This window comes from Melozone crissalis, unplaced genomic scaffold (assembly GCF_028551555.1).
Source record: "Melozone crissalis strain CALT ecotype California unplaced genomic scaffold, PUWL_Pcris_2 ptg000068l_1, whole genome shotgun sequence".
Taxonomy (NCBI): Eukaryota; Metazoa; Chordata; class Aves; order Passeriformes; family Passerellidae; genus Melozone; species Melozone crissalis.
In genome coordinates this window covers 6714333-6729570 of record NW_026535846.1, presented here as the reverse complement: position 1 = coordinate 6729570, position 15238 = coordinate 6714333, and the positions used below count along the sequence as shown (strand labels likewise).

Sequence of the window (15238 nt, the reverse complement as noted above, 5' to 3'; positions counted from 1 at the left end):
CCCCAAAGCAGCACACACCCTCATCCTCTCCCCATATTTATTTTTGGGGGGGATGCACACAAACCCACACACATCCTCCAAGTGTCTTTGATGACTACACAATGATTTGCACACAGGTAGTGGGGCTGTGGAGCAGGGGGGCTCTGCCAGAGCCCTCTGGGGTTTTGGGGTTTGGGTTTGGCAGTACCAAAGTGGGCACGATGGGGATGGGGGGCTGTGATAAGGGGGTTTGGGGCAGTTTGTGAGGGAAGGGGGTGATGATGTGGTCAGCAATAGGTCAGTGCTGGGTGATGGAGCCAGCCCATCCCCAGCCCCACACACACACACACGTGCCTGCTGTGTCCCTGTTCCACGCTGGCAGCCTCTCCTCTCCTCTCCCCCCGAGCCGGGGCTGTGTCTCCTCCCGGGTTCTTTGTCTCTCTCCAGGAGAGGCAGAGCGGGCACACGGGTCCCTCCCCAGCCCGTTGATAGAGATGCTGCCTCGCTGACGTGAGTCACGGAGGGTTTGTGCCGTGCCACTGGGGGTGAGCAGCACCAGCCGCCCGCCCTGCACACCTCCCACCCCGGATCTCCCTGGTTTCCAGGGAAACAGCGGCCCCAAATGCTGCCTGACTTTCACTTCTGCCTTTCATTTCTCCTTTCATTCCTTTTTCTTTTTGCTAAGAAAAAAAGCAGACACAACAAATTTATTTGGTTTTAATTTTATTGTATTTTTGTCCCTCTTTCCCTTTCAGGATCACCACCACGGCCGCCTGCATGATGGACCTGCGGAGGTACCCGCTGGACCAGCAGAACTGCACGCTGGAGATCGAGAGCTGTGCGTATGCCTCGGGCACGTCCCCTGCCACACGGTGCCACCTGATGCCACCCGCTCCTGGGGATGCCCCCAGGGCTGCCACAGCGCCGGGCTCCTAACCCATGGGGGAAATTCCCGAGAAAACAGAGCCCTAGCAGCAGGCTGGGCATTAAAACCAGTCCAGGAGGGTGGGGAAGCCTCCCTTGGCCTTAAGGAAGCTGTCCTTGCTGATGGCTGGCTCCATTCTGTGTGGGAGGTGGCACCCAAGCCCTCATCCCTGCCTGGATGTTCCCTGGGTGCCCATGGAAATCCTCTTCCAGCTGTGCTGGCAGAGCTGGTCCAGCTCTCCCTGATAAAAATGCACGGCAGGTTCCATCCAGGGCTGTCCAGAGCAGCAGAAATCCCTGTGCAGCCTCAGGGGGATTGTCTGGGAGCTGCTCCTTCCATCAGGGAGTGATCTGGGAGCTGCTCCTTCCATCAGGGAATGATCTGGGAACTGTTCCTTCCATCAGGGAGAGATCTGGACATTGCTCCTTCCATCAGGGAACGATCTGGGAGCTGCTCCTTCCATCAGGGAATGATCTGGGAGCTGCTCCTTCCATCAAAGTGGGATCTGGGAGCTGCTCCTTCCATCAGGGAATGATCTGGGAGCTGCTCCTTCCATCAAGGAACGATCTGGGAGCTGCTCCTTCCATCAGGGAATGATCTGGGAGCTGCTCCTTCCATCAGGGAGGGATCTGGGAGCTGCCCCTTCCATCAGGGAGGGATCTGGGAGCTGCTCCTTCCATCAGGGAATGATCTGGGAGCTGCTCCTTCCATCAAAGTGGGATCTGGGAGCTGCTCCTTCCATCAGGGAATGATCTGGGAGCTGCTCCTTCCATCAGGGAATGATTTGGGAGCTGCTCCTTCCATCAAGGAATGATCTGGGAGCTGCTCCTTCCATCAGGGAGCTCCCCAAGCACCTTGGCTGGGAGCTGCCCTCCCCATCCCACCCATGGAGGGTCAGGGGATGGAAACGAGGTCCTGCTGCATGCACCAGTGCTAGAATGTAATTTTTGTCATTTCTGCCACTCCTCAGCAGTTTGGGAGCAGTTTACAGTAGAACCAAGCAAAGAGAAGGCAGGGAATTACCCACAGTTCCCCGTGTTGTGATTTTGTTCTTAATGGGTCATGTCAAGCCAATTTGTTCATCAAAGCTACATTTCCTCACAGTATTCCTGAGACCCAGGCCGAGATGAGGAGATCCAATTGTTTCCTCCCTCAGAGCTTTTGTCTTTTACACACTTGCACATTCTCAATCTGCAGGGCTTCATTTTCTTTGCTTCCACTTGACTCTGGAACATCAATCAGGGCTGGATTATAAAACCCATGTATTTTGAAAAACAAAACTGACCCAAACCTCAGAGAAAAAGCCCTTTTCTGATGCAAGGGTGCTGGGTGTGGGAAGCAGCTGGGGGCTCTTACCTGTAGGAGATAAGCACTGCCTGTTGATCCCATCCCTCCACCCCAAAAATAAAACTCACCACGTACACCCTGCCTATCTGTGTGCCAGGATCCAACAAAAACCTGATGAGGCAGGCTGCAAACAGACTGCTAATCTGACATTTTAAGACGTCACATCAATACTTTTCGATATTTCAGATGGAAATGACTTGTCTTTGTGAAAGTTCGTTTACTTTTTAGAAGTAAAATGGAAATTTGGTTTTCTCTTTAAAGCTAGAAATCAAAGTGAAGCATTTATTTTTAGACCAAGCAACCTTTCCCTTTAGAAACACTTTTTAAAAATGGCTTCATGAAAAACACGCTCGATTTCATATTGCATAATGCCATAATAAAAAAAAAAATTAAAATACAGAAATTGCTACCCAACACCAGCAGGTCATAGAATAAATGGAATAGAGCTAGTTAACTGTGAGATCTCCTAAAATTAGTTACTGCAATTTGACATTTTCATTGCTGATCAGGAAGTAAATTTGAAGTCACTGCTGTTAAATTTGTGGATGATGAAGATAGCGGCGTGCGGGGCTTCGCTGGCTGCGCATTCGAATCCTCCCCAATGGGAATCCATCCGGAAGGAGCTCAGCTCTGTGAGCCCTGGGCTGTGAGCAGGGCTGCAGGGCCATGCCCAGGGGCTGCAGCCACACGGGGAGCTCAGGGAGGCTCCGTGGCTCTGGCAGGAAGGGCTGGAGCGAGCCCTGTTATATAAACCAGGGGAGCCGTGAGTCAGAGCTCGGCATTCATTGGCCTCTGAACGTGTCACTGAGAGGGGGAAACGGGCTCTGGCTGGGTTTGGGTGCCAAAATTTAGGGAGGAAGCTGAGAAATCAGAAGAGGTTGAGGGAAGATGCTGAAAAGTGGTTCAAGGGCTGGAGCAGATGTTGCGCAGTGAGTGAGAAATGCCAATAGCTCAGTGTGGTTTGTTTGCTGCTAAGGAGGTGCAGAGGTGAATTGTTCCCAGGCTGGGTTCACCTCTGCAGAGGGGGAATGCTGGGGGGAAAGGGCTTGGGAACCTCGTGGAGAAACTGGGAACAAGCACAGGACCCTGACGGTAGAGGAATTCCCCTGTGAGATCACACACAGTGTTCCTGAGCTGGGAGGGTGTTGGAGCTGCTGGAATCAGGGGGACTGGGGGGGACCTGGGTGTTTCCTGTTGGTTCCAGCCCTGGGGCTGAGTGATGCAAACACACTCCTGTGCACAGGGCTGGTGTGTGAGGAGGATAACCAAGGGTTCTGAAACCCTGTGGGCTCAGAGGTGTGAGGGTTTACAACTCTGGGACCAGGAACATGCCAGCTGGGGGAGGAGGAGGAGCCCTGGCTTAGCTGATTTCCATCAGAAGCAGATGTGGCATGGCATTTGGAAGATTGGGTTTGTATTTTGGCACCCATGAGTGAGTGTGCAGGATGTGAGCTTGGAGACTGCACAGTCATCAAATAATTCCATTTGGGAGGGCACTTCAGGGTGTCTCTAGTCCAGCCTGCAGCTCAAAGCAGGGTCAGCTGTGAGATCAGAGCAGACTGCTGAGCCCTTTGTGCACTGAGCAGCTTAAGGATGACTCTGTCCTCAGAGGCTCACCTCTGGTCTGGGGTAACCCTTAGTCCCCAGAGAGGAATTTCTCCTTGGTGCTGCATTCAGCAGCTCCTCACTGCCCTGGTGCCAGGTGCTGGCTGTGGTGGCACTCACATGAGTGGCTGTGAACCTGGCATGGCCTGTGTGCCAGGCTGGGTGGCAGAGCAGGCTGCTGTGCTGCAGTGCAGGTGCGAACACAAGCTGTCTGTGGGCAGCTCATGCTCTGAAGGCAGCCTTGCCCTGAGCTGCACCAAAGCCTGGCCATTTCTTACTGCTCCCAGGAAGCTTCACTGAGAATCTGAGGCCACCCTTGTGCAGCTACAGCCAAAGGGCTTCAAAACACGCAAGTGATTTTCAAGTTGTGATGAGTCCTTGCCCCAAGGACAGGGCAGGGCTGTGGACATGGCACTGCTGGGTGAAGGTTTTCATGGTTTCATGCCCTGGCCCTCATTCCCCACGAGTCCAGAGCACTTGGGGGTCACATTTCCAGCCCAGGCAGCTCTGTCTGCCACGTATATTTTGGGGTTAAAGCAAGAAGCTTGGCTGAGTTAGCAAGCCCATGACCCTGAAATGTAAGGGATGAATATTTGAGGCTGGTTCCCCTTTCTCTCTTCTCTCATCAGTGCTCTTCTCAGCCAGCACTTGGTAAAACAGCCCCCAGCCTCAGAGACTCTGTTCACTTCTTGGATCTGAATTTTGACTGAAAGGACTTAGAAAAGGGAGGTGCTCTGATCTTCAAACTTCTTTTCAACTGCTGCTGTAGATCTTCTCTTCTCTGGGAATTTTTAATACTGAGCTGCCCTGTTTCCCCAGTCCCACCAGTCTGTACTGTGTGATCTCCCCCTCCTGGTAAAAGGAGGCAGTTTTTAAAAAGCAAAATGCTGTGTTTGGTGCATTTGACAGAGGCTCCTGGTGCACAAGTCCCTGCCATGTCAGCCATGGAGATCACATTGTGCAAGTCCAGGCTGGATGGGCCACACCTCACATTTGCTCTGAATTCTAGCCAGAAATGGGAGCTTTCTGGCCAATTTTTCCTCTTCTCCTGGGGACTGTATTGCCAAGCTCAGCTGAAGAAGGAAAGCACATCAGCAGGGAGAGGCTAGGCTTGGTGTGGGCTTTCTTTTGGATCCTTTTCCAGATCACCTTATTACAAATGGAGGTGTCCTCTGGTCCAGCCTGTCAGCTCAGCTCTCCCTGTGTGCTCCTTCCTCCCTGCAGATGGTTACACCGTGGATGACATTGTCTTCTTCTGGCAAGGGAACGACTCTGCTGTCACGGGGATGGAGGTGCTGGAGCTGCCCCAGTTCACCATCATTGAGCAGAGGCTGGTCAGCAGGGAAGTGGTCTTCACCACTGGTGAGTCTCTGGGGAAGGGATGCATGGAATGGGCAAAGCTGCTGCTGATCCACTGGGCTGAATCACTCTGATTGCTGGGGCACTAACTTAGGATCTTCACCTTGGGGTTCCTCTGAAAAAAAAAGTGTCTTCTGCACCCACCAGCTTTCCTTTTTTCAATTTTTTTCTCTTTCTTTCTTTCTTTTTTTTTTTTTTTTTTTTTTTTGTCTGCTTCTCTTCAAAGACTTTCCGGATCATTTTCCCTGCTGCAATTTTTCTTTCCCGTTTCTTAGTCAAAATAATGAGTGAGCTCAGAACCTCTTCAGAAGGTTCTCAGCCTTCATCTGATGTTTTATGTGGTTTACATCTGGGTATCCAAGCTAATGTAGGTGCAAAAGTAAGGAGAAAATATATCCATTGAGGAGCAAGTGGGCTATGAAATGATGCAAACCCATCTGTACATGGCAATAAAAAGGTTTGGAGAGAATACCTGGGACGATTCAGATGCTGCCAGCTGGAAAGTTGGAGGGGGTTGGATTTTTGGTTGCTGGTCTGAGGTGGAGTTCACTGCCAAAACAGCACAGCACACATCTGTCAAAAAAAGACTGGTGAAATATTGTGTTCAAGCCATACAGGTGGCACATGGTGGTGAGAGAACAATACCTCCTTTTTTCTAGTCTACATCCTTGATGGTTTAAAACTGCTGTTTTCTTGTTACTTTAGCTGCCAGCCAGGATTACACCCATATTTCAGGCTCCTGTGTTGCCTGAGGGACAGAGGTGGGCAGGAGAAATTACCTGGACTTTGTCTCACAGCAATGAAAGAGGCACTGCTTTGTCCCTGTCAAAATTAGCCTGCTGCAGTGGAAGGACTGTAAAGAGTACTTATTGTCCTCACTATCCTCATTAGGTTTGCTGAAAGATTAGGAGGAAGTTGCAACAACTTGAAAATAATAAAAAAGAGACCTTCAGATTAACTAACAGTACTCTATTTGCATATGAATTTGCCCAGTCTGACCATAACCCGTTTTTAGAACAGCATGGGAAAAATATGATTCAGATCTTCATTGCTGTTTGGAGGCAGAGCTGGCACATGAAACATTGGAAAATCATCTTGTGGCACCCAAATATAAGGTTAAAGTCTCCTGTGTAAGCCTCTATCATATTGGTTGGCACCATAACAGCAATTCCAGCGCTGAACAGCCCTTCTCCCATGATGGCTGATATAATACAATAATGTCACTTAGGTAGAATTTCCTTTCTTCTTAATACTCCGGGGCAACTGAGCAGATTCTGAAGGGACCCCTTGCAAAAGCTGACCAGTCTGCAAAACCAGCTGCAGAAACCAGGAGATTTCTCATTATTCCTGCCTCTTGAGAACTTTTTCCAAATAAAATTTCAATTCCTAACCAAAGCTCTTAGCACAAATCCAGCCTTGCCCTCCTCTCACCCCACGTCCTCCTTTGATGTCTCACTGGCAGGTTCGTATCTGCGCTTATCCCTGAGTTTCAGGATTAAGAGGAACATTGGTTACTTCATCCTGCAGACCTACATGCCATCCATCCTCATCACCATCCTGTCCTGGGTCTCCTTCTGGATCAACTATGATGCTTCTGCTGCACGAGTGGCACTGGGTATGGACCTTTTTGTTGTATTTTGGAGGTGTTTTCTTGAGGGGGATCAGCTGTAACAAAGAAAATCCCTTTTCTTTATGAGGTAGCAATTAGGCAAGTCTGTCAAAGTTGTCATCCCAAATGGACGTAATTTTTTTTCGGAGAAAAACTTTAAATTTTCAGTGAGAAGAGTTACTTGTTTTGTTTTTGTTTGTTAGTACTTCCCATACTGGAGTCTGTTTTATTTGAATCAGTAAAAGTCCTACCAAAAATGTCCTGGGTGTGAATTTAAACTCTCTAAACAAAAATGCAGATGGTCATTGATTCTCAGGAACGTGGGACCCTGACATGCCCTGAGTTCCTTCACTCTGGTTTGCACTGGTTTTCTTTAGAAGAGAAATTTGGGCCTCTCTTTGTCAACAGGTGTGCCAGGAGTGGCCAGTTCCATGAGTAATGCTGAGGCTGGTTGGCCAAAAATTGTATAGGAATGGTTAAAAGATGAAAGAAATAAAGGAAGGGGCATTACACGTTTTTCTGATAGCTCAGACCCCATACAGACACTCTCTGCAGGAAAAGACCTTCAAGGCCAAAGCAAATGTGGGACAGCAGTTAAAGTCCAAGTTCTTCTTTGGCACATGCTCCCCTAAATAGGAATGTTTTCCTATAAGAGGGGGAAAAATGAGGTCTTTTAAGCAACAGAAGGGAAGTGGGGGTGGATGGCAGATGAGGGTTTGTAAGGAGGAACAGAAGAGAGGGGGGATGGCTGGTATACAAGAATGGGGCTGTGCAACATGAGGGGAAGTTCCAGGGCAATAGGAGAGGTAAGGAGGAGCAGGGCTGGATCTGTGAGTGGGACAAGGCTTAGAGAGGCAGCTCAGATATAGGCTGGGTCTTACAGCAAAGCTTGGGGGCTTCAAGCAGCTCTAGGAGAATGAGTTTGAGAAGACTCAGAGGAGGGGTGGGTTGTACAAAGGTACAAAAGAGGTGATTTGGCTTTGGCTGCTCAGAGAGGCTGGAGCAGGGAGACAGGGAGGGAAGATGAACTTGGTAAATTAAAAGGGTAAGTTGCATTGACAGGAGTGCAATCAGAGAGAGAAGAAAAAGAGACCATGGCAGATATTGTGGAAGCAGAAGCAAGAGGGTGGAGGTGAGATGCACAGCTGTTGAGTTTCTGCTGACATCTGGACTCAAAGGAGAAGACAGAAAAAGAACATTGTAGATCAGAACTGCAACAGCTCTCCCTAAACTATTCCTGACAGTTCTCGACCTAACTTATCCATAAAAAGCTCCAAAAAAAGAAACTCCCCAGCCTCCTCTGGTCACTTTATCTCCAGATTTACCTGCTTGCACAGTCAAAGAGCTCCTCTTTGCCCTAAGTCTCCATTGCAATTTGTCCACTTCTTAATGGAGACATGGAGAACATTCTATCCTCCCTTTCCTTGCCTCAGATTTCTGTATATTTAGACTACTGCCTAAATATAGACCATATTGTGTGCGTATATAAATATATCTCCCTTCTGTTTACCCAACTGAAGGCTAATAGTTCTTTCAGTCTTTTATCAGGAATGACACCAAAGCAGAGTGAGGGTGAAGGGGAAATAGGACAAGCAGAGGTCCAGGGTGCATGGAGAGCCATCACTGTAGAGGTGGGGCTGAAACCACAGGAGCAAATTAAGGTCATGGAGAGTATTAGAGCTGCCAACAGAGAGATGAGGAGGAAAAAAGGAGAAAAGCAGATCAGCAAGGTAGTAAGAACAGCTAGAGAAGCAGAGGAAGACTAGGTTGAAGAGGAAGAGTTACCAGCCCCAAAAGAAATGTGAAGGTTCATTGCTATGTTTTTGGAGCTGGCAGAAGACTGTCAAAGAGGCAGGTCTGGGGCCGCTCTGACAGTCCAGAGAAGGGAAGAGCCTGAGAAGAAGCTGAAGAAGAGGACTGAAGCTGTGAGAGTAATCATAGTGAATCAGGCTTTTGGAACTGAGTAGATGGGGACAAAAGTGTTCACAAAATGCTTTTTTAAGATGCAAGAAATGTGAGGAGGCCTAAAAAGGAGAGTGTGAGAACCATGGGAGGAATGTGTCCAAGTGATAATTGATGTAATGAATGGTAAAGCTGGTGAGAGGAAGGTGGGAACTCATGGGGTCAAGGACAGAAGCCTACGAGGCAGGCAATAAAAAGAGAATGCCATGAAGAGGAAATCTCTTCACTCTTTCTCCAATTCATGGCATTGGGAACACACAGCAGTTTATAAACTCACGATGCCAAGGATGCTGAGACATTCAGTAGCACACAGTAAAGCTTGATGAGTTCATAAAGGAGAAAAAAAGGAGAAGGGGGTAAAAAAGAGCAAAACTGAATGTTTCCTACCACACTGAAAGAAGGAGGGAAGATCAGGGGGACTTGAAGATACAGGGATGCTGATCCCCATCATGCTGATGATGCTCAGCTTTGACACTTTCTCCAAGTGTTTGCTGCTGGATCATTTTCTGCAGCAATTTGTGGTGGGCATGTGGGCTTAGAATAATGACAGTTGCACTGCTCCCATCCCTCCTGAGGCTGTCCAGCTGGAAGGAGGGATGTGGGAGCTGAGAACAGCATTCCAGGAAACCATCCCACGTGGCTAACAGAGCACCTGCCCTCTCCTCACAGGGGTCACCACGGTGCTTACCATGACAACCATCAACACCCACCTGCGGGAGACTCTGCCCAAGATCCCCTATGTCAAGGCTATTGATGTTTATCTCATGGGCTGCTTCGTCTTCGTGTTCCTGGCCCTCCTGGAGTATGCTTTTGTCAATTACATCTTCTTCGGGCGAGGGCCGCGGCAGCAGAAGAAGCAGAGCGAGCGTGTCAGCAAGGCCAACAACGAGCGCCACCGCTACGAGGAGAAGAGGGTGAGAGAGCAGGTTTGTCCTCTCCTTTCCTTGTGGCAGGAGAATTCAGGCTCTCCACTGGGTGAGCTGCTGTCTTGGTTTGGAAAGACAGGAGTCTGCTAAGGAAGGCAGGAGCCTCCCCTGAAATGGAGAATGTAAACCCTCCCCACCCCTCCCAATTGCTATAAATTTTAAATTAAGGGGCTCTCAGGCAAAAATATGGGAGCAGGAAATAACAGTTCTTTAATAGGGAAGAAAAAATAAAAGGATAAAATAAACAATGCAGTTCACTAGAACAACACTGACAGAGTCAGAACCCAACCTGACACCCTGTGGGTCAGGCTGTTGGCAGCAGTCCCATTGGAGTTGTGGCTCAGCCCTCCTGCAGTGTCAGGGGTGGCTCTGCTGGAGCAGGGATCCTGTAGAGAAGGATGTATTCTTCCTCTGAAGATGCAGTGGAAGGAGAGGCAGCTGCTGTTCCTCTGGGGAATCCAGTGGAGAAGCTGTGCTGGTGTTCCAGAATCTCCAGATTATGTCTGGGTAGGAATGCTTGGCTCCTCCCTCTGGGCTCACATCTCCCAATGGGATGCTGTAGTTCTTATCAGCCATGCAGTGACATTCAATAGCTGTTATCAGCAGATGCCTCCTCCCAAGGGAGGAGTGAATGTGGTCACTCAAAGAGAGAGATAAGGCAAACTGCCCGCTTGACAAAGGTAATTTGCCATACAGATGGTAATAGAAAACATCTTGCCTTGCAATCTGGAACAGCTGCAGAGCATTCTTTGTGCTCATCACAAGAACTGAACCCCAGTTTCCCTTCTCTGGTGGTTACTGGGAATTTTTCTGCCTTGATCATCCTCATCCAGTCGCATCAGAGCCCTCCTCTTGCATGGCGCAGGTGTAGCCAAAAGTCCCTCTGTGGGTTTTGGTCCTCCTGTGTCAACAGAGTTACACTTCCCCCACTAAAAATTTGCTGCAAGCACAGGTGGCTGCTCCTTCTACCCCAGCAGCAGAGGTACTCAATGTACCCTCAATGCAGCATGTTCAGAGCTCACAAATGACCCCATCAGGGGTATAGTCACCAAACTCTGGTGAAGAAAAGGAACTCCCCAACACCATCTTTTAAGTATTTTTTATTTTATCTCTAAGTCAGGCATTACTTTATTCAGGCCAGGATGTTCAGTGGAAATCAGTCCAACCACATGTGATTCTTTACCAGAATTTTCACATATTTATATGTTTAAAAAAAAAATCCCCAAAGAAATTCTCATTCTTTGGTTCTGCATTACACAATTCTTAATATTGGATCTCCTATTGGCTATTGATTCCTTCAATGCTATTTTTGGTGCTCATTCTTTGGCTCCCTTATCAATCTTTTCCCAGACTGGGAACCTGCCAGGGGTTTAATATCTGTTAATGTCTCTCTATCTCCTGTGTAGCTTCTGGCTACTTCCACCCTGTAGATATTAAGCTCTCAGAATCTAGGAAACTTCCTTTTGTTGATTGAGGCCTTACCCAGTGAGACTCAAACCCTCAATTAACAGAACCTTTTGAAGAGAAACCTCAATTTCCACCCCCCTTTGGCAAAGGCGAACCAACCCATGACTAAAGTTAATTTTTTTATAAGTTATGTAATTTCTAACAGTATTGCTCCCCAGAAATCTGTTCAGAATCACCCCAAATGGTATGCAGGACACCCAGTATTGTATTTGCTGTGAAATGTCCCAGTGAAGGCAGGAATGATGAATCTGACTCCATGTTCTCAAAAGGCTAATTTATTACTTTATAATACTATATTATATTATATTAAAGAATACTATACAATACTAAAGAATACAGAAAGCATACTTAATGCTAAAAAGATAATAATGAAAACTCGTGACTCTTTCTAGAGTCTTGACACAGCTTGGCCCTGATTGGCCAGAGTCAAAATAACTCACACCAGAATCCAATTGTTAGGAAAATTAATCCACAAATACTAGAGGTTTATGTCCAAAAAGGAGACAGAGGAGTCCTATTCGGCTTTATTCAAATAAAGGAAGAGGCCATGGGGCATTCCCGTGGGATCTCTCACATTTTTGGAGGACGCAGCCTCCTTTTTATCCCAATTTCCTGGGCACATTTCCCTTTTCTCTTTCCCCATTAGCTGAGGTACTTGAGAGGTACAAACTTCCTAGAACACCTGATACCAAAGATTTCCCTCTAATGTATAGCCCTCCCTTTTAATTTTTAATTCTTACAGAATTTAGGGGGTTTTCCTTCCCCATTGTTTCTTTCATCTTTCAATGTCTAATTTCATTTATCAGCAAACCTAAAGTTTATGTGTAAAGGCAAATATCTTTTTCCATTCATCAATCAGTGGAATCCTTCCCCTTGTTTCTTTTATCTGGTTTTATCTACCTGCAGACCTATAACTTGTTTGTAAAGACAAATCTGCTATTCCTCTCATCTATGGGTAAACAATCTCCAAACTCATTCCAAAGGAGCAAAACACAGGAGAAGCAAACAAGATAAGAATTGTTTTCCTTTTCTCTGAGGCTTCTCAGCTTCCCAGGAGAAAAATCCTGGCCTAAGGGATTTTTCCAGGGAATGTGAATGCCACATCCCCTCTGTGTCTGTGTTCCCCGTCCCAGGTTGACCCTTACGGTAACATCCTCCTCAGCACGCTGGAGATGAACAACGAGCTGCTGGCCACGGACATGATGAGCAGCGTGGGCGACTCTCGAAACTCTGTCATGTCCTTCGAAGGCTCAGGAATCCAGTTCCGCAAGCCGCTGGCCTCTCGGGATGGCTTTGGCCACCACCCCACCCTGGACCGCCACGTCCCGCTGAGCCACCACGCCGCCGCCCGCAACCGCGCCAACTGCCGCCTGCGCCGGCGGTCGTCCAAGCTGAAGCTCAAAATCCCAGACCTGACAGACGTCAGCACCATTGACAAGTGGTCAAGGATCATTTTTCCAATCACTTTTGGATTCTTCAACCTTGTTTACTGGTTGTACTATGTAAATTGATGCCTGCGGCCTCCGAGAGAGATAATAGGGACAGACACTCAGACAATGACAACACAGGAGTGTTGTGGTCTTTTGGGTTTGGGTTTTACTCTTTACTATCATTGTCATTTATTCCTATGGTTCATTAGATTTATTCTAACCTTACTCTTCTCTTTTCAGCACATGTAGAACCACGGAGTGTGGGATGGGGTAAAGGGAGAGAAAGGTATGGGAGGGGGTTTGGTTTCAGGGAGGGATGTGTTTGTCTTGATTTTGGTTTCCTGCTGAAGGACTTACACCACTGTACAAAAAAAAAAAATCCAAACCAACAAAAACAACAAAAACCAAAAAAAAAAGGAAAGAAAGAAAAAAAGAAAAAAAAGACAGAAAAAAAAAGAAAAAACACACAAAAAAACCCCAAAACCAAGAAAATTAAAAAAAAAAAAAGAGGGGGGAGATTTAAAGAAATTGAGTCAAAAACTGGTGGGGGCGATAGGTTATCTTTGGCTGTGCTCACTAATGCTCTATCCTCACTTCCATTTCGCTACTGAATTTCATCTTTCACTTTTCAGTCCTATTATATATTTTTTAATCTTTCTTCTATCACTGTTCTTAACCCCTTCATGTTAATTCTTTCATGGATTCATGAGATGATGGGGTTTCATTCTCATGCTATGAGATTTTTCTTTTCTTTTCCTCTCTCTCCCTCTCTCTTGCTTACAAGCCTAAAAGAGTCTTTTAAACCAACAAATAAAAAGAATATTTATTTTGGAAGAGCTGGGAAGGGAGGGGAAGACGAGGCAATTATTTGGGAGGGAAGGGGCAATGTGGGGTTTATGGGAGGGGGGGAGGAGGGAACTTATCAAAACCAAGGCACATTTGCAAGATGCCTTTTTCCACCTTCAGGAGTTTGCAAGCTGTTTTTCCTGTGTGAATGTGTGTGTGTGGAGCATCTGTGTGTGTGTGTGTGTGGGCACGTGTGTCCATGGATGTGTGTGTGCAAGCATGTTTTCTGGGGAGGGGGGCTGGGGAGGGGGGTTTTGTAATATCTTTTGTAGAAAAAGAACACAGATGACATTTAACTGGCAGTGTGTTTGGGGGAGGGAGGGAGGGAATAGCAGGGGTTTGTTTGCTCATTGCAGCTTCACCAGGTTGGAGGTCGGGGTCCCAGCTCCAGAGGCAGAGCTGGGGAGGCAGATTGTGCAAATTGGCACTTGCTGAGGGAAGAGAGGGATTTGGGGATCAGCAATAGGGCAGTGCTGCTGCTCACTGCTGGCATCTGATCTCGAGGAGAGTAAGCCGATTCAGTCCTCAGAGGAGGGGTTGTTCCTAGTTATCCCCACACTGAATCTTCCTTACTGAGCCTGGAGAGAAAAGCAGTTGCAGGATTCTAAAATTTCAACCCTTTCCCCCTCTCCCTGTTCCTTATGCCAGACAGTGGATCCACACTCCAGCCCTCTGAGTGACCGTAGCCTGCATCAAGGCACAGGAAAGGCTGGATATCATTTAACTTTGTTATGTTTCAGGATGGAAAAAATAGGGAAATGATAATGATCCCCTTTCCTAAGAAGTTCAGGAGTGAATGGTGAGCTGGCAGCCTCTGATCTGTGCTGCTTCTACCAGGCTTCCCTTTATGTCTGTTAAGATGTACAGAGTGTAGAAAAAAGCACCCTGTGCCCTTCCTTGCAGAGGATGAAGTTGAGGATTAGGTGGGGTTCCATGGAGCATCATCCTGCTGGAGGGTGATGGTCTCCAAAGGCTGGGCAGGGGGAAAGGTTGCAGTGAAAATGCTGAGCTTGGTGCTTGTGGGAGCCCCTGAGTCTCCAGGAGCTTCCATCCACAGGCATTCCTGAGGAAGGTACAGGAAGGGAACTTGGCCTTGCACAGCAAGGTCTGACTTTCCCAAAGGAGCCAGTGAAAACCACTGAATTATTGGCCACTTTGGCAATCACTGATGATTGATAATCTCCCTGACAATATTAATGAAAGCCATGAAAATGTTAAATTCACAAGTGCAAAACTTTAACCCTAGGGTCATTCTGCCATTACTAGAGTAATGATGAGAACCTTGTTCTTACCTGACAGAGTTTTTTCGTGTCAGGCCCACGGACACCTACATTGCCCTTTAGTCAATCATCTTTTTATTTTCCTGCTAGCATTCTCCTCCCTTTTCCTTGATTCCCATTGCTTGGGAGAGCAGAGTGATCCCCTGCAGATGACCCTGATGCACATCTTTCATTCACTAATTTATGTCTGTACAATACTATGAAAATGTGAATTTCTTCAGGCCTGACCCAGTAACTCTGAAGTCAGGGAAAGTTTTGCCTGGACTTGGCTGAAGCAGGATCAGCCCTCATCAGAGTAATTATTGTTATTTTTATATCAGTAATGTGTCTTATGCAGAATCTGAAGCATAAGAATAGAGCATCCCCCCTTCCCCATGTGTCTGTCCCCCTCTCTCATGTTCATGCATGCACATGTTTGGGCCAGGCCTGCCTGGACTCACCAAGGTTTTAGCACAATTGTTAAATCAGACTTATATTCTCCCCTGCCCTGCAGAACAGTCTCC

At 47.5% G+C, this 15238-nt stretch overlaps 1 protein-coding gene across 2 annotated transcripts in view; it reads left to right on the top strand.

Moving 5' to 3' along the window:
- LOC128945880 (gamma-aminobutyric acid receptor subunit beta-4) overlaps positions 1 to 12954 on the top strand; it is a 79339-nt gene extending 66385 nt beyond the window's left edge. The window contains exons 5-9 of one of the 2 annotated variants that reach the window (XM_054289780.1): positions 735 to 817; positions 5081 to 5218; positions 6678 to 6830; positions 9456 to 9700; positions 12313 to 12954. In XM_054289780.1, coding sequence (XP_054145755.1) covers positions 735 to 817; positions 5081 to 5218; positions 6678 to 6830; positions 9456 to 9700; positions 12313 to 12690 — 997 coding nt within the window. In that variant the 3' untranslated portion in view covers positions 12691 to 12954. Of the gene's footprint in view, positions 1 to 734; positions 818 to 5080; positions 5219 to 6677; positions 6831 to 9455; positions 9713 to 12312 lie in introns of both variants that reach the window. The other variant, XM_054289779.1, reaches the window with a different exon arrangement.
- The last annotated feature ends 2284 nt before the right edge of the window (positions 12955 to 15238 follow it).